This window comes from Aegilops tauschii, chromosome 2, assembly GCF_002575655.3.
Source record: "Aegilops tauschii subsp. strangulata cultivar AL8/78 chromosome 2, Aet v6.0, whole genome shotgun sequence".
Lineage (NCBI taxonomy): Eukaryota > Viridiplantae > Streptophyta > Magnoliopsida > Poales > Poaceae > Aegilops > Aegilops tauschii.
Genome location: NC_053036.3, coordinates 237639933 through 237664100, shown reverse-complemented (window position 1 = coordinate 237664100; position 24168 = coordinate 237639933). Strand labels below are relative to the sequence as shown.

General features: G+C 48.4%; 1 protein-coding gene across 1 annotated transcript; it reads left to right on the top strand.

Annotated features, from left to right (window-relative positions):
• The first annotated feature begins 1082 nt into the window (after positions 1-1082).
• Positions 1083-1481, top strand: LOC109768045 (uncharacterized). Its single transcript, XM_020326769.1, has one exon. The coding sequence runs from the start codon at positions 1083-1085 to the stop codon at positions 1479-1481; it is 399 nt and encodes a 132-aa protein (XP_020182358.1).
• Positions 1482-24168: the final 22687 nt, after the last annotated feature.

The following is a 24168-nucleotide window of genomic DNA, read 5'->3' as shown; positions in this document are numbered from 1 at the left end:
CCAAGCCTAAGATATGGCTGGAAGATTAGCGAGTGGCGGTTTAGATTGGCGGCAGCAACGATGGTGTGGCCATGAATCCTAATGCTCGAGGGCTCCGCTTGGGCCTGGCTTACACAGCTCCCGCCAGGTAGCAAATTCTGGGATGATTTGGCGAGAGTGTTCATCAAAACATTTGAAGGCACTTACAAGAGATCGGGTGGTCTAGCCGAGTTGCAACACTGTGTACAGAGGCAAATTGAGACTCTCCGTGAGTTCATTCAGCGGAGGACCACCTTGCACAACACGGTGATGAACGTCACCGGGCACTAGGCGATCTACGCCTTCAAGGCCGGAGATAGATATCGAGAGCTGGACATGAAGTTCAGCTGAACTGAGACCCTGACTCTCAATCGGGCTATGGAGATAGCCAATCGATACACCAATGCTGAAGAGGAAGACCGACTGAGAAGCGGCAGAAGCCGAGCAGGCGTTGCTCATCAGTCGGACAAAAAATAAGGGAAAGAAGCACAAGCGGAAGGCTGAAGCTGGAGGGAGTGCTGAGGTAGCGGCCCTGGTCGGCCAAGGCAAAAGCAAATGTTCCCAAAAGCAAAAGAAAGGCTAGAAGGGGAAGAAGCAAGTGGCCATGAAAAGTGACATCCTCGATCAACCCTGCCAGATCCATGCGAAGAAAGACGAGGAGGGAAACTTGATTTTGCCCAAGCATACCACTCTGGAGTGCTGGCTCCTGAAGCAAGAGATGCGGCAAGAATCCTCCTGGGACAAGGATTTGGAGCACGATGACGGAGGCAAAGGTACTTCTGGGTACCCGAGACAGTCCTAATGATCTTCCCCGACGTCGAAAGCAAGAGTCGCCTCAAGGTTATTAACCGAGAGGCCAACATGGCGGTTCCGACTATCACCAAGTACCTCGACTGGGCCAAGACACTAGTGACCTTCGATCAGTCGGATCACCCGGCCCACATTCCGACCTCCAGGCGGCAGGCTTTGGTGGTTGACCCGGCCATTGGTGGAGTCCGATTGCGCAAAGTCCTAATGGACGGTGCAGCGGGCACAACATCATTTACACCGACACACTGGAGGCAATGGGCATTCCGATGACCCGGCTCAGCAAGAGCAACATGCAGTTTCACGAGGCAATCCCTAGGAAGAAAGCCAAATCACTCGGACAGATCGCCCTCGACATCGTATTCAGCGAGGAGAAGAACTTCCGAAAGGAGCAGCTGACTTTCGAAGTGGTAGACTTCCGGAGCGCTTGCCGTGCTATCTTGGGTAGGCCAGCCTATGCACGATTCAGGGCCCGACCATGTTACGTGTATCTTAAGCTTAAGATGCCAGGGCTGAAAGGCGTGATCACTATCACGGGCAATCGGAAGTTGGCCGAAGAGTGTCTCCAGAAGGGCTCTCAGATCGCCAACGAGCAGATGGCGATGGCCGAGCTGGACGAGTACAAAAAGGCGGTCGATTCGAGTGAGATGCTTTAGTCCAAGAAGTCGACTGTGGAATCCCCTTTCCAATCGGCAGGGGAGACGAAGCTAGTACACATTCATCCCGAGGACCCGAATGTCACCCCGACCAACATCTCCACCACCCTTGATAGCAAATAGGAAGGCGAGCTTGTCCAGTCCCTCCGTGAGAACTGGGACATCTTCGCATGGAAGCCCTCTGACATGTTGGGTATTGCCAGGGATCTGGCCGAGCACAGACTCCGTGTCGACTCGAAGATGAAGCCTGTCAAGGAACACCTTCAATGATCTTCCACCGAGAAGTGCAAGGCGATTGGCGAGGAGATAGTGCGGCTCTTGGCCACCGAATTCATTCGAGAGGTGTACCACTCCGAGTGGCTTGCAACTTTGTCATGGTGCCAAAGAAAAATAACTCTCTCTCGCTGAATGTATATCGATTTTAAGCAGATCAATCGGGCCTGCCTGAAGGATCATTTCCCTCTCCCTCACATAGATCATATAGTAGATTCTACTGCCGAGTGTGAGCGGCTGTCATTTCTAGATGCGTACTCCGGGTACTACCAGATCTGAATGTATGGCCCTAATGAAATAAAAACAGCGTCCACCGCCCCATTTAGGTGGTTTTGCTATATCACTATGTCGTTCAGGTTGAAAAATGTTGGGGCGACGTTTTAGAGCATGATCCAGGAGTGCTTACGGAAGCAGATTAGTTGGAACGTGGAGGCTTATATGGATGATATTGTGGTCAAGTCTAGGAAAGGTTCCAACCTCCTGACTGACCTCACCGAGGCTTTCGCAAACCTACGCACTTTTGGTCTCAAGCTCAACCCAGCTAAGTGTACATTAGGCATACCCAGAGGCAAATTACTTGGTTTCCTCATTTCCGAATGTGGGATTGATGCCAATCCTGAGAAGATAGGGGATATCGTTCAAATGAAACAACTAGAGCATCTCCACGACATACAGCGCCTCACAGGCAGCCTGGCATCCTTGAGCAGATTCATCTCAAGACTCGGACAAAAATCCCTACCGCTTTACCGATTGATGAAGAAGTCTAACAGGTTCGACTAGACTCCGAAGCGCAGGTTGTGTTCCAGGAACTTAGAGCCCTGCTTTCCACCCAGCCGGTGCTAGCTGCTCGGAGCAGCAAAGAGCTTGTGCTCCTATTCATCACGGCCACGAGCCGAGTTGTTAGCACAGTTCTTACATCTCCGAAGTCCCGACCCCTTCCAAGTAAAGGTATCCGCATTATCAGAAGCTAGTATATGGAATCTATCTAACTACAAAGAAGGTGGCACATTACTTTCAAGAACACTAGGTCACGGTGATAAGTGACGCCCCTCTGTCTAAGACCATGAACAACAGAGATGCCATAGGCCGAGTGGCAAAGTGGGCCATCGAGCTCCTTCCGCTGGACATCAAGTTTGAAGCCAAGAATCCTTGCCGAGTGGATTGAGCAAGAGCAACCCATCCCAAGTGTCCCCGAACACTGGACAATGTTCTTTGACGGCTCCAAAAATGCTCCACGGCTCCGGAGCTGGAGTGGTCTTGGTGTCTCCTGAAGGCAACCAACTCAGTTATGTGCTTAGATTCACTTCGACTCCTCGAACAACAAAGCCGGATACGAAGCTCACTGTATGGGCTGCGAATGGCAATTTCTTTGGGAATTCGCCGACTGATGGTCTATGGCGACTCGGACCTAGTGGTCAACCAAGTCATGGAGGAGTGAGATATCTGCAGTCCGGCGATGACTGGGTATTGCAATGCTGTCAGAAAGCAGGAGAAACACTTTGAAGGGTTGAAACTCCATCACGTGCCACGCCTTAGGAACCAAGTAGCTGATGATTTGGCCAAGATGGGTTCCACTCAGAAGACAGTACCCAAGAATGTGTTCCTGGAGCACCTGCACTCACCCACAATCAAGGAAGACCCTTTTGTTGTAGAGGCCCTGCAACCAGTCAATCCCTCCAATCCGACTAAGTAAACGTCCCTTCGGTAATCGACCTGGTCCAAGAGATCCTCGCTATCACTCCCGAATGGATTGAACCATACCTGGCATACCTGCTCTGGCAGGAGCTCCTAGAAGATGAAGATGAGGCCCGTTAGATCGTCCGTCGATCCAAAGCCTTCACTGTCATGGGAGATCAGTTGTACAAGAAAAGCACAACCACGTTCACTCAACAATGCATATCGCCGAAGGAAGGGCAGCAAATTCTTTAGGAGATTCATTCGGGAACATGTGGACATCATGCATCCTCTCGGAACCTGGTCGCCAAAGCATTCAGAGCCAGGTTCTATTGGGCCCGAGCCTATGAGGTTTCCCGAGATATAGTGGATCAATGCGTCGGGTGCCAGTTCTATACAAATCAGTCGCACAAGCCAGCGTCCGCTCTAAAGACTATTCCCCTCATTAGTCATTCACCTTCTGGGGACTTGACATGGTCGGCCCATTCCAGACAGGATCGAGCGGTTTCACGCACCTATTGGTGGCGGTCGATAAGTTCACCAAGTGGATCGAGGTCAAGACAATAAAGAAGTTGGACTCGTCCACTGCCATTAAGTTCATCGAAGAGATGATCTTTAGATTTGAAGTCCCACATGGCATTATCACCGAAAACGGATCTAACTTCGACTCGGACGAGTTCCTAAGTTTTGCTACACCCAAGGCACTCGGGTTGATTACACCTCCGTGGCGCACCCGCAGTCGAATGGGCAATCAAACCGGGCGAATGGACTCATACTCAAGGGGTTGAAGCCTCGCCTCATGCACGACCTAACCCATGCGACACGGGCCTGGGTAACCGAGCTACCGTCGGTCCTATGGGGCCTATGGACGACCCCGAATAGATCCACCAATTGCACCCCATTGTTCATGGTGTACGGGTCAGAAGCAGTTTTGCCGAGTGACTTGGTCCACAATTCCCCTCGAGTGGATCTTTACTCGGAAGCCGAAACTGAAGTGGCAAGGCAGGATGGCTTAGATCTCCTGGAGGAGGAACAGGAGCTGGCGCTTATAATATCAACCTTATACCAACAAGACCTGCGCTGCTACCACGACAGACACATCCGAGGGCACACTTTTCAGGAAGGAGACATGGTCCTCCGACTGGATCAGCAAAAGCCTCACAAGCTAGCACCCCCTTGGGAGGAGCCATTCGCCATATCAAGGTCCTGCATAACGGAGCATACAGACTCTACAACTTCGCCGGAGAAACAGAAGTGCCCAAAGCTTGGAACGCGGACCTAGTCCGCGAGTTTTACACTTAAAATAAAATTTCTCCCTTGTAATTGTTAGTCCGAAGAACTTAGATGAATAAAAGTCTTGCTTTTTCCGTATATCGTCTGGTTCGGCCCATGGCCGCGTCCTCACTAAGGTGAATAACTGCATTTAGAAGCTAACACATCCCCAGTGGGTGATATAGGAGTGAGCTTAGCTACGAACCAATTTTTGCCTAAGTTAAAAAATAATCCAGGTGAGGATCTTCTCCACACTCGGCGGCTTAGCTGCGAACCAGCTTTCGCCTAAATTAAAAAATAATCCGAGTGGGGATCTGCTCCACACTCGGGGGCTTAGCTACGAACCAGCTTTCGCCTATGTTAAAAAACAATCTGAGGGAGGACCCGCTCCACACTCGAGGGCTTAGCTACGAACCAGCTTTCGAGTAAGTTAAAAAATAATCCGAGCGAGGATTTGCTCCACAATCGGGGGCTTAGCTACTAACCAGCTTTCGCCTAAGTTAAGAAACAATCCGAGGGAGGATCTGCTCCACACTCAAGGGCTTAGCTGTGTACCAGCTTTCGCCTAAGTTAAAAAATAATCCGAGTGAGGATTTGCTCCACACTCGGGGGCTTAGCTGCAAACCAGCTTTTACCTAAGATAAAAAATAATCCTAGTGATGATCTGCTCCACACTCAGGGGCATAGCTACGAACCAGCTTTCGCCTAAGTTAAGAAAACAATCTGAGTGAAGATCTTCTCCACACTCGGGGGCTTAGCTGCGAACCAGCTTCCGCTTAAGTTAAAAAATAATCCGAGTAAGGATCTGCTCCACACTCGGGGGCTTAGCCGCGAACCAGCTTTCGCCTATGTTAAAAAACAATCCGAGTGAAGATCTGCTCCACTCGGGGGCTTAGCTGCGAACCAGATTTTGCTTAAGTTAAAAAATAATTCGAGTGAGGATATGCTCCACACTCGAAGGTTTAGCTGTGAACCAGCCTTCGCCTAAGTCAAACAAAGCACAAGAGGCAAATGAAAACTCAAAAGTTTGCAAAGCAAAGATTCGATCCGTCTGAATGTTTCAAGTGAAAGTAAAACGAGCCCAAGGCTCAACAAAGTATGTAGTTAAAGCAACCAGACGGCATTCTGGGGCAAATTTAACCAAGTGTTTTCAGGCATCAGGCTGAGGGCTGGCTGGCTCGACGAAGCTCTCCAAGTCTATCCCATCTGCGATGCGTGTGGCAGCCTCAGCGAAGGTCTCCATAAAGTCCTCGAACTTGGGGTTCTTCTTGTTCATCACTCGAAGCCCCTTCAGCTTCTCCTCATCCACATTCTTGCAATGAACATGGACGAGTAAGAACACCACATCGGCACCACTCCGGGCAGCCGAATTATACCAAGCCTTCACTCGAGCTGGGACTTTGTTCAACCGCGTCATGACAGACTCCAGGTCCATCCGAGTCTCCTCGCCAGGTTGCAGTTCCTTATCGATCCAGCCCAAGGCGCCCCTCGTCCGAGTGATATAGCATAAGGCATTCTCCAAGCAGTCTTCCAGCCATAGGATGGCGAGGGCTGCTATTTCGGCGATGAGCGACTTGGAAGGATCTAGATCCCTCTCAAGCCCCTCCAGCTCCAACTCCGTGTTGTAGCAGTGCTTTGATTGAAGGAAAGCAGTTCGTGAGCGAATGGTTGAGGAAAACTTAGCAACACATGGATTCCATTCGGCTAAGGAAAAACTTACCAACAATCTTCTCGCTAAACTCCATGCAGAACTCCTCAATATATGACTCCAGGGCATTATTCTTCTCCATGAGCCGCGCAACCTTCTCCACCAGTGTCTGCTTCTCCTGCGCAAAGGCACCGACTTGATCTTCGCCTTTCTTCTTCCATTTCGATGATTCGCCTTGTGCAGCGGTGAGGGCAACCTTGAGGTCCTTGATCTCTTCATCTAACTTGCCGACTGAAGCCAGCTTCTCGTCGACAAGCTTGGTCTTGGTCCTGGCTTCCTTCTAAGCCAACGCCTGGTCCTTGTCCTTGTTCTCCAGGGCCTACTTCATGGTTTCTAAAGAAATAGAAGTCCTGAGCCTCGTTACGAGTTGGGTGTTCTCGCTAGGAACATCTGTCGGAGCGGAATGACTTGGATCAAAAGGGGAAAATAGTATGCAACTACCTGACGTAGGAAATGAATTCCCTCCCAAGGTTTTCTTATCTTTCTCCAGTCGGGCACTCTTGAGCTTCTCAGCATCTAGATCAAGTTGGAGGGATATCACCTCCTTAAGTGCAGCATAGTGGGACCCCAATACACAAGTATTCTGCAGCACACAAGAGATAGTCAGTTGGAAAACATAAAGGAAAAACCAAAGCACCAACTCACAAACACCCGGTCAAGCACTACCGAGTGGAACAAGATGGATCACTACCATATCCTGAAGTACCCTTGGTACCGAGTGGAACAAGCTAGATCAGTATCAAATCTCAAACTACCCTTGGGCTACCCACTCGGTCATACGCCCCCGAGAGGAACAAGCTTGACCAGTACGAAATCCTCAAGTACCCTCTGGTTACTGAGTCGGCCAAGTACCCCCAAGAGGGACAAGCTAGATCGGTACCAGATCCTGAAATACTCTATGATCCACCTACACCCGGTTGGTTTTCGAGTCAACGATGAAGAAGATAGAGGACAAAAACACACACTGATCTACTTTCATTCGGCTCACTTCTGAGTCAGCGATGAAGAAGATCCTACCTATTATCTCAACAGCGTACAAGTATTGCCAGGCATCCCGAGTGCCCAGCAACCGTTCTAAAGACCGTCATTGATTGCCCACAATCGACGACAGTCTCAGGGACTACACCCAGTGGGTGCACTAGCATGCCCCCACTAAAAAGTGACTCGTCGATGAGATAAAAAAATGGCAAACAGCCTAGGGCGAAGCAACCACAAGTTTTAAGACTACCACCGACTGCATCCAGTCATTCGTAGACTCAGGGACTACACCCAGTGGGTGCACTCAGCGTGCCCCCACTGGACCGTAATCACTCGGATACGCCCCGGCTATACCCCGAGTGAGAGCGACAGAATAACACAAAAAGTTCAAAGACTCTCGCTAACTGAATCCGGTCAACAAGAGCCTCGGGGACTGCACCCAGTGGGTGCACTCAGAGTTCCCCCACTAGATCATGACCACCCAGTGGGTGTGCCCCGCGCAAACCCACTACAAAAATTCTACCAAACAAAAAGAAAAAAACTTCGATTGGAAACTGTACTCATAGTGGTACTTACTCAGACGTTGGTCTGCAGTGCCTCACTGGCGTCATAAACCTCCTTTAGCCGGCCACACATCAGCCCCACCTGGATCAAAGCATCCTTGCTCGCCCCCACTTGATCTTTAGGAACATGGTACAAGGGGAAGGAGGTGGCTGGGGCCGACCGAGACGCGGATGCAAACCTCGGAGCCAGAACCACCGCGGATTCACTTGGAGGAGTTGGGGTAGACCCTGTGGCCGGGACCACTTCAGTCGAAGATGCCGAACCGCCCTAGGCCAGAGGACTCGGCGCCGCAGCTCTCGCAGTGGCCTTCGCTGGAGAAACACTAGCCACTCGGCGAGGGGAAGCGTCCTGCATCGGCACAACACCCGATGTTTTCTCCTTGATGGCTTCCAGGTTGGGCAGGTCGATCCTCTCATCATCATCCAACTAAATGATCTCGGGAGGGGCTGCATGCATACATGTGGAAAATCAGTGGAGATCACTCGAAAGAAATCTAACTGTTCTAATCAGTCGGTGCAAAATACCTCTGGAGGTGGCGGCGTCCACCGCGTCAGCGTCACTCGGTCCCTGCTTGCGAGCGTGCAGGTCCACCGAAGTCATCGAGGTGTCATTGCTACAAGGGTCAAACAACATTCGGTTAGCAACCTAGTCAGCACAAAAACGAGCGAAGGATTGACAAGAACACTCCTGTCAAAGCCACGGGCACTACCACCTTGATCCGAGGCACCACGGCCTTCCGAGGCTTTGAAGGACCTGGATAGGCAGCTTGGGCTGCTTCTCGGCTGAGCTCTCAGCCTTGGCGCGAGCACGCTTGGAGCTGCGAGTAGTTTGCCCCAATGCAGTCGGTTGTGGAGCCCCGCCTGCCTTGCCACTCGGATCGTGATGTGCCTTCGTGCGGGGATCCTTGGGGGCCTCATAGGACGGAGAGGACTCGGCCTCCTCCCATCCTCGGAGCTCTCGTCCTTGTCTCTCACCTCTTCGTCATCGTCATCAGCAGACTCTTCCGGGTGGTGGCGCTAAGCGTCACTCGCCACGTCCTCAGGCGACTGGTCAACCGTTGGGATGTTACAGATCATGTTCTGGAATTCCTGAAGAGCAAACGCATCGAGACACTGGAATCAGATGTACAGAAAAAACACACCAATGAGCCGATTGGACAGAAGCACTTTACCTCGACAGTCGGCGGGACTTCTTTGGAGTAAGCTTGCACCAGTGAAAGTGCAACTAATCCCCGGGTGGTTTTGGTAATTCAAAACAACATATAGCTCATTGAACTAATATCCATTCAAGTTGAATATTTTAGAAAGTTGAATGATTGGCATGGCATGGACTAGAGATGTGGACCCCTCAAAATGCTAAGGACAAATATTGGCAAAAGCTCAAGACTCTTCATTTCTATTTTAGTGATCCAAGATAACATTGAGCCAATAGAAAAAGACAATACTATTAAAAGGGGATGAGGTGTTGCTTAATGGTCTACTTGCTCAAAATGCTTAGTGATATGCTCCAAAGCCCTCAACCACTTTCTCAATTCCAAATATGTCCTAAACCTAAAGTCAAACTTGGCCCCATCGATTTGATCTATCCGGTGCCACCGAGTTTCTTTGACATAGCCATAGCCAGAAACCCTAATCAGTTCGGTCTCACCATAGGGATTTCGGTCTCACCGAGCTGGGATTCCAAACTCTCAGTTTCCCTTCATAACATTTTGGTCTCACCAAAATGAGCGATCGGCCCCACCGAGTTCACAATGCAAACTCTATGTTGCCCTTTTGTAACGTTTCTGTCTTACCTAAAGGAGCGATCGGCCCCACTAAGTTTGCCTGACCAACTCTCTGTTTGCTCATTGCTGAAATCGGTCTCACCGAGTTCATGCAATCGGTCACACCGAGATGAGGTTTTGCCCTAACCCTAGTGCATCGGTCCCACCGAGTTGATCATGTCGGTCGCACCGAGAATCCTAACGTTCACATTTTGAACTGAATCGGTCTCACTGAGTTCACCTATTCGGTCACACCGAGTTGGGTCAAATGTGTGTAATGGTTAGATTTTGTGTGGAGGCTATATATACCCCTCCACCCCTTTCTCTATTCAAGAGAGAGCCATCAGAACGTTCCTACACTTCCACTACTCATTTTCTGAGAGAGAACCACCTACTCATGTATTGAGACCAAGACATTCCAATCCAACCACAAGAATCTTGCTCTCTATCCTTCCCCAAGTTTCTTTCCACTCAAACCATCTTTCCTAGCCAAATCTATGAGAGAGAGAGAGTTGAGTATTGGGGAGACTATCATTTGAAGCACAAGAGCAAGGAGTTCATCATCAACACACCATCTATTACCTTTTGGAGACTGGTGTCTCCTAGATTGGTTAGGTGTCACTTGCACTACAAAAAAAGACACATCCGTGGCATTTTGGGCCGAAGAAATTTTTTCTGTCATGCTTATGACACTTCTATGATGATAATTGTGACAAAACCCGGTATCATCATAGATGTGGTCGGCTCCTACTTCTATGACAAAAAATGGGCTTTTCGTCCTGGGCGGGCCAGAGACGCACATGCATGACATTCTTTGGGCCGTCCATGACGAAAAAATCGTGGTAGAAGCGAAGGCGAGGAAAATTTCGGGGAGTTCCTGGTTACGGTCGGTGGTCGGGGCCGAGCAATGCACAGAGGTTTGTGCGTTTCTCTCGTACACGTACGTGCGTGTGTGTGAGGCGTTGCGCTCTAACTGAACCCGAGCGAGGCGTTGGGCTCTAACTGAACCCGAGTGATTGCACTAGCTACGTTATTGAACCCCGATCGATCCCTTACTGTTAACTGAACCCGAGTGATTCCTTCGCTACTACTGCTAACTGAAGTCGGACAAAGCTGCCTCTTGATGAACAGTTCCCGGTGGGGGTTGGATGAACAGTTCTCGGTGGGGTTTGGATGAATAGGATCCCGTGGTAGTAGAGGCCGTTGCCGCTGGATGAACAGGACCCCGATCAAGGAGGTGGGGTGGATGAACAGTAGCCGGTGGAGGGACCCCGTGGAGGGCTGGTTGAACAGGACCCCATGGAGGGCTGGTTGAACAGGATCCCGTGGAGGGCTGGTTGAACAGGAGCTGGTGGAGGCTGGATGAACATGACCCCATGGAGGGCTGGATGAACAGTAGCCGGTGGAGGCTGGATGAACAGGACCCCGTGGATGAATAGTAGTTGGTGGAGGCTGGAGGAAGTCGACGGTGGATGAACAGTAGTAGGTGGAGGCTGGAGGAAGTCGAGGGTGGATGAACAGTAGTCCGTGGAGTCCCGTTTTGCGGTACGCCACACCCCTCCCGATGAACAAGACCATGTTTCGACCATAGGCGCTCCAACACAAGTCTATTTCATCTATTTTGTAGTATGTCACACCCCTCCCGATCAACAGGACCCCGTTTCGACTGTACGCGGTCGAACACATGTCTATTTCCTCCGTTTTGCGGTACGCCAGACCCTTCCCGATGAACAGGACCCCGTTTCGACCGTACGCGATCAAACAGAAGGCCCATTTCCTCCGTTCTGTGGTACGCCAGACCTCGTTTCGTCTGTTGCGTCCAAGCCGGTTGGCTCCTGATGAACACGATGTATTCCATTGCCTCCCGATGAACACGACACGTTTTATTGCCTCCCCATGAACAGGACACAGTTTCTCCGTTCCGGCCCAGCCGGTTGGCTTCCGATGAACATGATGCCATTGCTGCCGTCTGTGGCCTCTCCATGTACACGAGCCCTGGCCGTACATATGCATGACTGCGCGTTCGAGACCCCGCCCATATGTACGTATGTGGCCGTATTTTTTGGCATCTGGCTGTACGTACGTGTACATGGTTTTGAGTGGACCGCCTGAACTGCTACCGCTCCTTACTCAGCCACGGTTCATCATGGCAGACAGACCGATCGACCGGTATGTACACAGACAACGCTACGTACGCTTCGACCGGGTGGGTCCCAGCTGTCAGGGAGGATAAGGACGCACTTCCTTGCGTGTGAAGATATAGCTGCTGGGTCCCAGCTGTCAGGGGGAAGAATCATTTTTTGCTCGTAATAAGGATGCACTTCCTTGCATGCGAAGATGTAGCTGGTGGGTCCCGGCTGTCAGGGGGAGAAAACATTAGTTTTAGGGTAAAAAGGATGCAGTTGCATGCACGTGTCAATGGGCGTGGTGCGTCCCCACTGTCAGCCTCTCCATGTACAATCATCTTCTGATGACTCTCGTTTGTTGACCATGTGGACCACACCCCGCACCAAGCCGGTGGACGACGGCGAGGCCCCAGACTGGAACGCCCCGAAGATGGGGAAGACGCGACAGTGGAGTCGCAGACGGAGAGGAGTGGGAACTTGACTGGTTCGGTGCAGGGTGGGCCTACACTCGGCACAGAATAACAGGAGGTGCGGAGGAGTGGAGGGATGGCATGGCCATCGGCGAGTTAGCGTTTCGCTGCGAGGCGCGCAAAACAGCGCCGCTGGACGCCGGAGGCTGGAGCAGGTAGTCCCGGCAGTGCTGGGGGAAGAAGACGAGACATTGAAGAAAAATGCCGGCCGTTGGATGTAACTCCAACACCTTGCTTAGGCTTCGACCCTTGTATTTTTTTGCGAAAGTGCTTAGGCTTCGACCTACTGGCCCACATGTCATCCAGTCCATTTGGTTTTTTTAGTCCGTTTGGTTGGCTGGGTGAAACAATGATGTAGCATCTATGCAGCCCGTTCATATATTATGGTAGAATTTAAAGCCCATCTGCATTTTTCTCGAAATCCGCAGACTTGCTGGGTTGGGTGAAAATATCATGTTGGGCTGGACGGAGAAATGTTATAAAAACATAAACCCATCATTGCACGTCTATTACTGCATTGGGCAGTAAAATCTTTGCAAGCTTATGTACGCAATCACTAGGAGTTAACTTGCCAAGGTATATATAAACAATTATTATTATTATTTTGTAAGAACTTTCGATTTATGAAATAAAATATTATTTTAATTTGATGTGTTAATAGGACGTGGGGTATTATTATTTTTTAGGGTAGATGTGGGATAGTTGAGTTGGTTCTAGGGAAAAGTACTGGGAGAAAACTCAGATTACATCGAAAAAGAAACTGGGAGAAAATTCAGATATAGGATTAATGAAAAACGAAAAATAAAGGAAGTGGGAAGGTCTATAAAATGGTTGGACGAACGACAGGTTTAAGGTAACCTTATGTTGTTTCTATTACATATATGTAATAAAATAAGATATAAAAATATACTATTATAGAAGGGAAAACATAGGTTCAGTTTTTCATTCTTATAGAAAAATAGAACTGAGTTGTGCGTCGTCTTAAAAAAACATAGCTTGGGCTGCTGATGTTATAGACAAGCTAGGCTGGGAGGCCCAGAGGCCGCTTGACACCTGCTAGATCCAAAAAAAAGTTGAAACATGTCGTGGGCTGCCCATGTTAAACAACAAAACCTAGGCCATGGACCTGGTGGGCCAGGACTGTCAGCCTCTCGACGAACAGTCGTCTCCCGATTCCTCTTGTTTTGCTGACCATGTTGGGAACGACAGACGGCGGCACCGCGGTGAGAGCACCAAGGCGGAGGACGACGTCGAGACCTCGGACCAAACGAACCGGAGCGGGGGAAGACGGAGGCGGAGGGGAGTACGAGGGTTGACTTGTTTGGGTTCAGGGTGGGCCGGTGGAGCTGCCGCCGCCGGACAATGTGTGGGAGTAGAGGGATGGGCTGGCCAACGCCATAGGCTATGATGGGTCACCGAGGCGTGCACGGCAGCGCCGCCAGCCGCTCTATAGGAAGAGGACGAAAGATTGAACAAAATAAAGAAATACAAATGGATAGGAGGTTGGTCCCATATGTCTGTGTACGAGACCTGCTGGGTCCACCTGAGAAGGGAATATGTTGGGAGGAAGGAGATTCAAAGCACGGCAACCGAGTGAACTAGTTACATACATAAGCAAATAGTCACCAAAAAAGCAAACAGGTTAATGGGTTCTTAGAAGAAATATTTCGAACAAAACAGATAATTACGACACATAGGCTAATGCATGAAACACTCAGATGATAAAGTACAACATCTAGACCTTCCTGGCACGCTTGATCATAATGCCACGGCTGTCCATGTACTGTCGGTTACGGGAAGCAGACACGCCCTCATGTCCAAGATCCGCCTGTACATGTCGTAGCATGCGTATGTGTCCTTGGCCGCGTAGGTTATGTATGCTAGATTCAAAGGTACCTCCCACGTGTTCAGGTCCTTGCTATCGTTGTCTTCTCTCCATGTTGGCGTACCAGGGGTCGATGATGGTCTCGGTGAGGTCAACCACGGAGTCCTTCTCCTGCCCATTGCCGATGATCTTGTATTGCTTCTAGATGTCGACAAGCTTGTTGCACCAGATGGCCGAATCGTCGCGTTCTTCCTCCTCTCCACCATAGCGAAGGTGTAGTCGGCCCTGCCGATGAAACGAGTGAATGCTCCAGAACCTCTGATGGCCCTACAGCAGTGGTAGACGAGAACCTCGTCCCGCACGCATACCTGGGCGACGGTGATCCGTTGGTCCCTGTCAGGAGAAGAATGGATGGGCACAAGGTCTAGTCCTGCGACCTTGTGCTTTCTCGTCCTATAGGTACTGCTTGTACTCGGCGAGGCAGAGCTTCACCAAGTCCGAATCATTTGTGTACATCACATTCAACTTGGTGCAGCCATGGGACTGAACGGCGAACTCAAAGGTGAACTCCTTGCTGAATTCCATATCCAGCAGGCTCACCCCTCAGATCTCCATTGGAGTCTCTTCAAGTAAATGAATGGGTAGGCGGCGGCAGCTTCGTTTTTCAGCTCTTGGGGAACTGGATTCAACAGTAAACTGAGTGTGTACAGGCAACAACAGTTACTACCCCTCCCTCGCCCGCTGCACGCCCGGCAGAACGTGAGCCCTCGGCGCATTCAAATGCCTCCATTAGGAAACCTACTCTGGCCACACGTCGGTTCATGAGCGGGTCTGTATTGGTACCGTAATAACAAGTGTTTGTGGTCACTTTACTTAAATTTAGTTAGCTTTAATTGAAATTTATTCTTAAAACAAGCAATGCATTGGCTCGTTCTATCAGTGCCACATGATCAACATGCACAACAATTAGAGTTATTATTCTCAGGACGCACACGATCAGCACATTTGTCGCACTTTCACACAGATAATACTTCCATGAACTGTTTGTTATGGTTGCTATCCTCTGCGTCATCATGTCGTGTTTCCTAGCTTGCAAGATTCAGAACCAACAAATAAGATTCAAATAATAAGTAAAACAAAGATGCCTACACATCTCATTGATTCCCAGCTTGCAAGATTCAGAACCAACAAATAAGATTCAAATAATAAGTACAACAAAGATGCCTACACATCTCATTGATTCCCAGCTTGCAAGATTCAGAACCAACCCATTAGAGCCTTTTTATAAAGTGAGTATCGGGATTAAATCCATCTTGGCTAGCCATGTCATACAACCAAAGAACTTGGCGAATGCTTAACCATCACAACATCTGTAGTTCAGTATTCCTGTTTGCACAACACAGATAATAAAGAGCATGATTACTATAATAGTGGCACTAGTAGAAGTCAACCTGCAGCTCCACTCGATGATTCAATTCATGGGACTTTTTTTGCAGTTCACTTGAAATGAAGCAAAGATTGCATCATTCAGCTAGCAAGAAGTACTTGCTCTCGTGAGCTGGTAGGTTCTTCTTTAATAGTTGCACAAGAGCAACATTAAGGTTGGATGTCCTGCTCATGTAAGGTGCAACTATAATTTGCTTATCCTTGTGTGCAGTTCCACTAAAATAAAGTGCCATTGTGGTGATAGTGACGGCTCATCTTGCAAAGGCTAATAAAATGTTGCACGAGATTACCAGCAGAATTTGACGGAGATTTTGGAAAATCCAATCACCATTTTGTGCAGTTCCACCAAAATTGAGAGATGTTGGCCACATGACATTTTAGTTGAATTGCACAAGACACTCATTCCAAAAAAAAGTGTTTTGTGCGGTTCACCAAAAGGTCACAATAGCAACAAGGTGAAATGGATATCCCTATCTGCACAAAAAGATAGAAAGAAAACAATTGTTGGTCAGTAAGAAGATACGAAACATACACGAAATGAAAAGAAGCATCTTAATTATGTTCATGGCAATCACGCAAGGACAATAGAAATTTTAAAACGTCAGTAATGCTTCATGTTACCGGAAGCATTACGATCAACAATGACATTCGTCAAATATGGGATTATTTTAATGGTGGCATTGCTTGTTTACTAGATACAGTAAATCAACAGCAGCTAAAGAGTTGGTTTAAGGGCATGGGACCATGGGGACACCAGGACACTCAAGAGCGTAAAGAAGCAACTTACTTATCATACTGGGAAAACAGCAGGAGTACCATTTGTAACACAGTTTAATTGCATCATATCACTGGAGGCATTAGATTAACAATAACACTGGTTAGACATGTCCTTAAGGTAACAGTGTGATCGCTTTATTTTACATGCGCCCTTACATTAACAACAGCAAAAAGTTGGTATAAGGACATGTGATAGTGGACGCATTAGCACAATGTACCTACAAGGAGGCATAAAATGGTGATGTCGAGTTTGTTCATACTCTGTGAGGGCAGCAAATCCAATCCTGGAGACCTTTTACTATGTGAGGGCAGCAAATCTAATCCTGGACATTCTCTGTTGACTTGTCCACCAGCCGCCACTTTCTATCCTTTATTCAACCAATAATAGATCTGTTCCTTATCCAGTTTCTACTGTGTTTTCCCATTATTTCCCTTTTCAACCAAGAGACCGATTGGGTATCCGGTCTCTACTACTTTCCCCCTGTTATTTCCTCTTTGAATCAAGTCCTAGATTCATGCTATGACTTTTCCCCCTTTCTTCGTTGTTTGAACCAAGTCCTAGATTCGACTGCATGAAGTAGCTTTACCTCTAATAATACTAAAAATTTAGGTGGCTTTGGAAGAGCTGATGGAAGTACAAAAAGAGACACATGCAGACACATGGGGAGCTGGGGCAGTAGAGCAAGGCCTCTTTAGAAGAACTTACACCAGAGGGCCGTCGGGATGTCGGCGGCGGTAGGTCGGATCTGCGCACAATACGACAGGGAGGAAGAAGGGTCAGAGGACCTCCCGAGCAGGTGCTCTGTCGGAGAGAACGGCACGGCAGAGGATCGGGACCCACCGGCAGCTGTGGGTTTCCTCCCTCGTCGGTGATGACCGCGTGAACGATGCACCTAGTCCTCTACACACACTGGCCGAAGGGATCCGGTCGGATCAGTGACCAGCGGTGAGCAGAGAGAAAATGTCGCTACCTCTGTCTTGTTTAGATCTGGAGAGGATGAGAGAATGAAGAGAGCAACCCTAGTAAAGCAAGCGCTTAGGCCCCTGCCTACATATATAGTGGAGTGATTATCTTTTTCTCTCCACAACAAGCTTTTCAATTTGTGTACGTGGCATTAAAGAAACTCTCTATTTAACGTGACTAACTGTATGACTCCTACTTACTAGTAGTAGTATTGTTCACTTGTGCTCCCCGGCCCTCCATTCATTGAACAACCCCACGGGTGAATAAACATACAGTACTAGTATTTATATAGAACGAACAAGCTCGAACTATTTTGGCGTAGTTAAAAGTTGAGGGCGGGGCTTTTCGCGGGCGGCAGTTTTCGCGTAGGCGGTTTGAGAGAGAGGCGAGGAGGGTGAGGGAGTAGCGGATTCAACTTACTTACTGCTGGAAAGGTAGGGTTGTGCGATTTGACGGCCCGTTACTGCTGGAAAACGGGGTCTTGTGATATGACTACTCACTATAGTCATGAATTACTGGTGCTACGACCAGGGTGATGCCCTGATGCGGAGCATCCTACGATCATCCCCATGTACACTATGACTATTCCCCAAGCCCCAAGTGGACATATGGTGAGACCTCCAACATGCCCCATTGGACATAAGGTGAACTCTCTCCTTGTTCAACTTCCCTTGGACCCACATGAGACATGGCTACTACCTCAAACAAAGACACTTTGTGTGCCTAGGTACCAAGGAACCAACAAGGAGAAGGAATGGTGCAAGATGGACACCAAGAGCATTTACAGGGATTTTCCCAGTGCAGAGATAGAGGTACTACCGATTCAACTACCGCCCAAACTGCCGGTCCACCGGTACTACCGCCCAACTACCGGTCAACTACCGGTCAAGCTTCTGTGATGAGACCGGTGCAAGGCCGGAAATGCACCGGAACAACCGCTATATCCGCTAAAACCGGTACTACCGGCCCCATGACCGGTACTACCGCCCTGCCTGCGCGCAGTTGAAGGGGTTTCACCCCATGTATCCCCCAACTTACCCCTTGGACTATATATACTTGTCCCTTAGCTCCGTACTAGGGTTAGCAAAGGATTAGCTCATGTTTGTGTGAGAGCTTTTGATGCAGAGCATCCTACAGTCATCTCCATGTACACCTTCATAGCACCTCAAGCCCCAAGTGGACCTACCGGACTTAAGGTGAACCCGCTCCTCTTTGAGATTTACATGAATATCCATTGGACTTGGTTGCTACCACACCATGGAACGTCGTGCATCATTAGGTACAAGGGCAACCACCACCAAGCAGCTAGGAAGCTTCCTGGAGGCCAAGGAGAAGGACCCCAAGACCCAAGAGCTGACCGGAGGTGTCAAGATGAAGAAAACGAAGCGTGTAGAAATTGCACTACCGGACAGTCCGGTCCTCACAGCGGATAGTCCGGTCGCACCGAAATTGCACTACCGGACAGTCCGGTGGCACCCGAAATTGCATCTGTCCTCACCGGACTATCCGGTCCTTACCACCGGACTGTCCGGTCCGCCCAGTTTCGCTACGAATCGGGCTAAATAGCCCATGTAAACCACTGAGGCCCATACCCCTTCGCCCCTAGACTATATATTCCGTGCTCCTCTCAGTTTTTAGGGTTAGCTAAGATTAGAACTAGACATTACAGCTTAGCTCATGTATCTCCCCTTGTGGGTTTCCTCTTGAAGGAGAAGACTCCATGGAGTTCAAGGCCTCCATTGGAGAAGATCCCTAGGGATTCAAGACCCCCCTTGAGGGAAGGATCTATCTATATCATCAAGACCTCATCTCCTTCATAGGATTTGGGATGAACTTTACCATGTATGTTGTTTCCCTTTGATTGTTCTTGTACCTTTGTGGATCTCATGTGTTTGTGAGTCTAGTGGATGTGTGATTGGACTTGTTCTAGAGTGTTTTCCTCTTGTGATTTCCCCTATTGTTCTTTGTGTTCTTCGCGTTCTTCATGGATTCCCCTCCAATTCGTGAAAGATCTCCACTTAGGGTATCCACCCTACAACATCTTGGCATCATGACCCATGTTGATCAAGAATTTGGAGTATCCCCCACCGTTTTCTAGCCTTGTTTTGCTTGATTTCGTCCTAAAAACCGAAAATCCCCACCAAAAATAGCCCCAATTTTTTTGTGATTTGTTGGTTTGATGATGTTTTGTTGATTTTGATCCATGGATTCATTGTGTTTCGAGTGGATCTAGCATCCCCACAAGTTCCCCCACCTTCCATCCACGAAATCTCCTCAACTTTGACCCCAAAATCATCCATTTCCGCCCAAAAATTTCAATTTCGTGCCTTTCCAACCCGCACCGGACTGTCAAGACCCCCGTACTGGACTGTCCGCTCACATCAGGAGCAAAATCGCTCACAGACCGGACTGTCTGCTCCCAGCACCGGACTGTCCGCTCGAATCAGAAGGTTTTTGGATGTAGACCGGACTGTCCGCTACACCGGACCGGACTGTCCGCTAGTTCAAAAACTGCTTCGGTTGATTTCTTGTTTTGGCCATATCTTCCACATCCGGAGTCCGATTTTGACGTTCTTTAGCTTGTTGAGTAGCTATTGATATCCCCATACATCTAGATATGTTCCAACATCATTTTACTCCATCAAAATTTTGACATTTTGACACCTTTGCCTAGGCCCTCCACCATATCATCCGCAAAACCAACATAGCTTTCCGCAACCTAACCCATTTTGATCCATATAGCATTTGTGGTTGCTTGAGTGGTGACTTGAGTCTCCTAAGGTGTTTCAGCTACTTAGGGACGGTTGCTTCTTCGTCAACCACTACCACCGCTTCCGCATTGTCAACTCCGGAACCACCATCGCATTCCGCTACCACCATTTGACATTTGACATTTGAGATTTTGAGTTTGCGGTTTCTCCATTTCCTAACGTGTTTCGGATAATTAGGAACGGTTCTACATCGAGAACACCGCCACTCATCATCGCCATGAGGTCTTCATCGACATTGACCAGTTCACCATTTTGACAACCTAACCGTAAGCAAGAACGGTAACCTCTTTATCATCTTGGTATCGTGGTATTCCATTCATTGTACATTCTTGCCATTACATTGTTAACCCCTTAGCCCATTTGGCGTCACTTGCCTATTGAGACTAGCCATTGAGTATTGCCGACAATGTTACTTGTGCACATTAGTGATCCGTACCTTCCATTGCATACATACCATATCATCTTGGTATCATCATAACATCCCTTGTGTCACAAGATTGTTCCCGCATATACACAATTGCTATCTTGGTTTGTGCATTTCGCATAGTGGCCATACAAAAAAAGAGAATAAGCTTTTAATTAAAGAGAAAACAAAGAGCTTGTAAGGAATAGCATAGCATCGCCACATTGCATATCATACTACCATATTGATCATCTTGCATCATCGTGTGTGAGATACCGGGAACCATACATAATAGCATACTTGGGATAGAAAGTTTATCCATTTTGCATCGTATAGGTTGTGCACAAGTGTCGTATCCGCCTATTGAGAAATCGTGCTAGCGTCTCTCTTGAGTTGTGCAACACGAGCGTTTTCCGTGGATTCCACATTCTGTGCTCACTCCTTGGTTGCATGACCCCATTTATCTATCCGTGTGTGTGTGTTTCCGTGTGCCATACTTTGCTATTGGTCTACTTGTTGCACTTGCGAATTTTTGAATCTCTTTCAACATTATTGACTCTTGCTAACATTTTGCATCAAATTTTTGTGCCACTATCCTCACCGAGCTCCACCATAAGCTTTACTTGATAGGTGTGAGTGAACAAGTCCGGTACCAATTCCACTATTCTTTCATTTCACATTGAGTGAAACGGGATACATCCTCAACTTTGGGAAAAGGTAAATTGGTATTGTTTATCTCATTTCCTACTCACCTCTACTCGAGTCTTGTGATGGATAGGCAAGGCATTTCACCTTCGGTCTACAACAACGATGAGTTTGATGCCAGGAACAACAACTTGAACGCCAAGATGCAAGCTCAAATGGAGGAGATCAAATCCCTCATCAAGTCCTACAAGCGATCTTCCTCATCTTCGAGAAGATGCTCAAGAGCACATCCTTCCGAGCTACCATCTCTGGCAAGATCACATCAGCATCGACACCATCACCACCAAGAACGTGAAGGTCAAGAGCTCAACACCAACTACCGCTCAACGACTTCACCATCTCCCTTGGAATCTTTGCCAAGCAACTTCAAGGCATCTTCGCCACGGACATACGACATCTTTGCCAACAAGCACCCCAAGAATACGCTCAAGAGAAGCTTCCCAAGCTCAAGTCCGCGACTTACACGAGCTACTACGACCTCGACATCGACCATGTGATTCCTTTCTATGGGACTCAAGAACCCGAGGAGTATCTCGAGTGGGAGCGCCTCATGGATGACTACCTCAAGCTACATCAAGTTCCCCCGAAGATCAAGTGAAGTTCGCAACAAGGAACTTCCACGACTACGCATCAACATGGCGGGTTCACACACCTTCGGAGAGCTACGACATGAGTTGGCCCAAGACGAAGAGAGCTTTGCGGCGAGAGTTTGTGCCTCCAACCTACACGGAACAACTTCTACGCCAATTGGAGAACACCACCCAAGGATCCAAGTCCATCGATGCGTACTTCAAGGAGATGAAGATTGCCTTGCGACGAGCCGGCGTGGAAGACCCCATTTCGATGAAGTTCCACTTCATGATGGGATTGCACAACGACATCTCCAAGACTATGTTCCTCGAGAACTACAAGCCCCTCGACGACAACTACATTGGTGCTCTCAAGGCGGAACAAGAACTCATGAAGGCCAAGGCTTCTTCACCCCAACCACACTTTTCGGTCACCAAGCTCCATGAGATCGAGCATGAGGATAGTACCACCAAGATGTCCAAGCCCGGTGAGCTCCAAGACGATGCTCCCAAGTTCGACTCCATCGCCATCCCTCTTTGTGGAGTTGATGATGCCGAGTCTTCCTTGACTCTTTTTCAAGACGGTGCAGCGACGAGTACAACTACGGAGACCTTCAAGGACCAAGCTTTGGAGGCGAGCAACAAGGTGGCGAGCAAGGATGATGCTTCCATCTTTGGAGGCGAGAGTGATGACGTGCCATCTTCGGCCTTCATCCACGGCGACAATGACGAGATGATCGAGCATGGGATTTTCCCTTCGGACATAGAGGAGAGCGATTATGTGCCATCTTCAGCCTTCATCCACGGCGACGGGGATGAGATGGTTGAGTATTTCACTTCGACCACGGCGACGTATGATGACTTGAGTGACTTGTGCCACCATATTGAGAGTGAGAGTGACTTCACCACTAGCCCCATATATGATAAGTTGCCACAATTCCCATGTGAGGAGAGCCACAACCCCCACCACTTGAGTGAGATGAGTGACTCCACCATATGTGAGTTTGAGTGCACCTACTTTGAGGGAGTGAGTGAACCACCACATAGAGAGAGGGAGATAGTTGATAGGTCTCATGAGGCTATTTGCATTTCTAACAACTTGACCTCTACCTCTATTGTGTCTTCTCATTTGGTGCTAGGTCCCATTTATGATGACGCGCCGATCCCCGACGACTTCGTCCTCCCTTTGGACAAGACGATGGCCATGGTGGAATAGGATGCAGCCCCCACATGGTTCCATCAAGATGAAGATGACCAACATTTGGTCTTTCCCACCTCACCTAAACCACTTGAGTGGAATGAGAATGGTAACATAGGTGACGGTGATGCTCTAGTCCCAGTAGTGGACATTCTTGACATTGATTGCTTGCATGATGTTGATCTACCTATTTCCATGCTTCATGCTTGTGCGACTTCCTCATGTCTTGACTTACCAATTTATGATGAATATGATGATGAGCATGTTGAGTTGCCTAGTTGTGATGCCATGTTACATAGGATTTCTTGTGACAATTCTCTAGGTCACATCATGTTTGACAATCCGCTTGACTTGTCATATGCTATGCATGAGATCAATCATATGTCATATTTGCAATCTCATTGTAGTGACTATGCATATGCCATCAACATAAACCCAATTTGTACTTATGGCATAGATGACAAGCCCATGGTTATTGGCATTTGTTTTTCTTGTGATGATATTGATATGCTCGCTTTGCATCATTTATCTCATATGCCATGCCATGACTACCTAGCATCGGATATGCATTGTTGTGGATGTTGTCCATTTTCTCCATGTGATGTTTACGATATTGCTCATGAGGAGACCCCCATAGTTTCCTCATACATTTTAGGAGATTTTGATTCATCCTATCCATTGCATGATCCTGATACTTGTGTGCACAATATGCTCCCCATGAATGAAAGTGCTATTGATGTGCCATATACTTGTATGCTAAATTTGCATCCCCATCGTGTCATACATAACAACAATTCTTTCATGATGGATGACATGTTCTTATACCATGCGTCAAATTTCTTTGAGCGATGCTTATATTGTGCTAACTCACACATGCACATACACATCATGATGGATGATGTGTACATTTAGCACGCGCACAATTTCTTTGGTTTGTGTCTCTTTTGTGTAGGATACTTGGACTTTGTGTCGACTTCCACTTCTCATGAGTTGACCATTCGAGCTCTTGAGAGCGAGTCTCATACATTCTACCACGACTCGCTTCTACACCGCATTTGCTTGCGCTTCGGCGTTGTGAAGAATGCACAAGGACATGCCTTCAAGGTGACATCTTTCTTGAGCATGGATATTGCGGATCATACTACTTGTGTTGCTTACACCATGAGACTTATTGGTCATCTTGGACTACTTGATTGCGCAGG

Coding starts and splice junctions, on each gene's coding strand:
- LOC109768045 (XM_020326769.1), top strand. CDS start 1,083: ATGGGCATTCCGATGACCCGGCTCAGCAAGAGCAACATGCAGTTTCAC.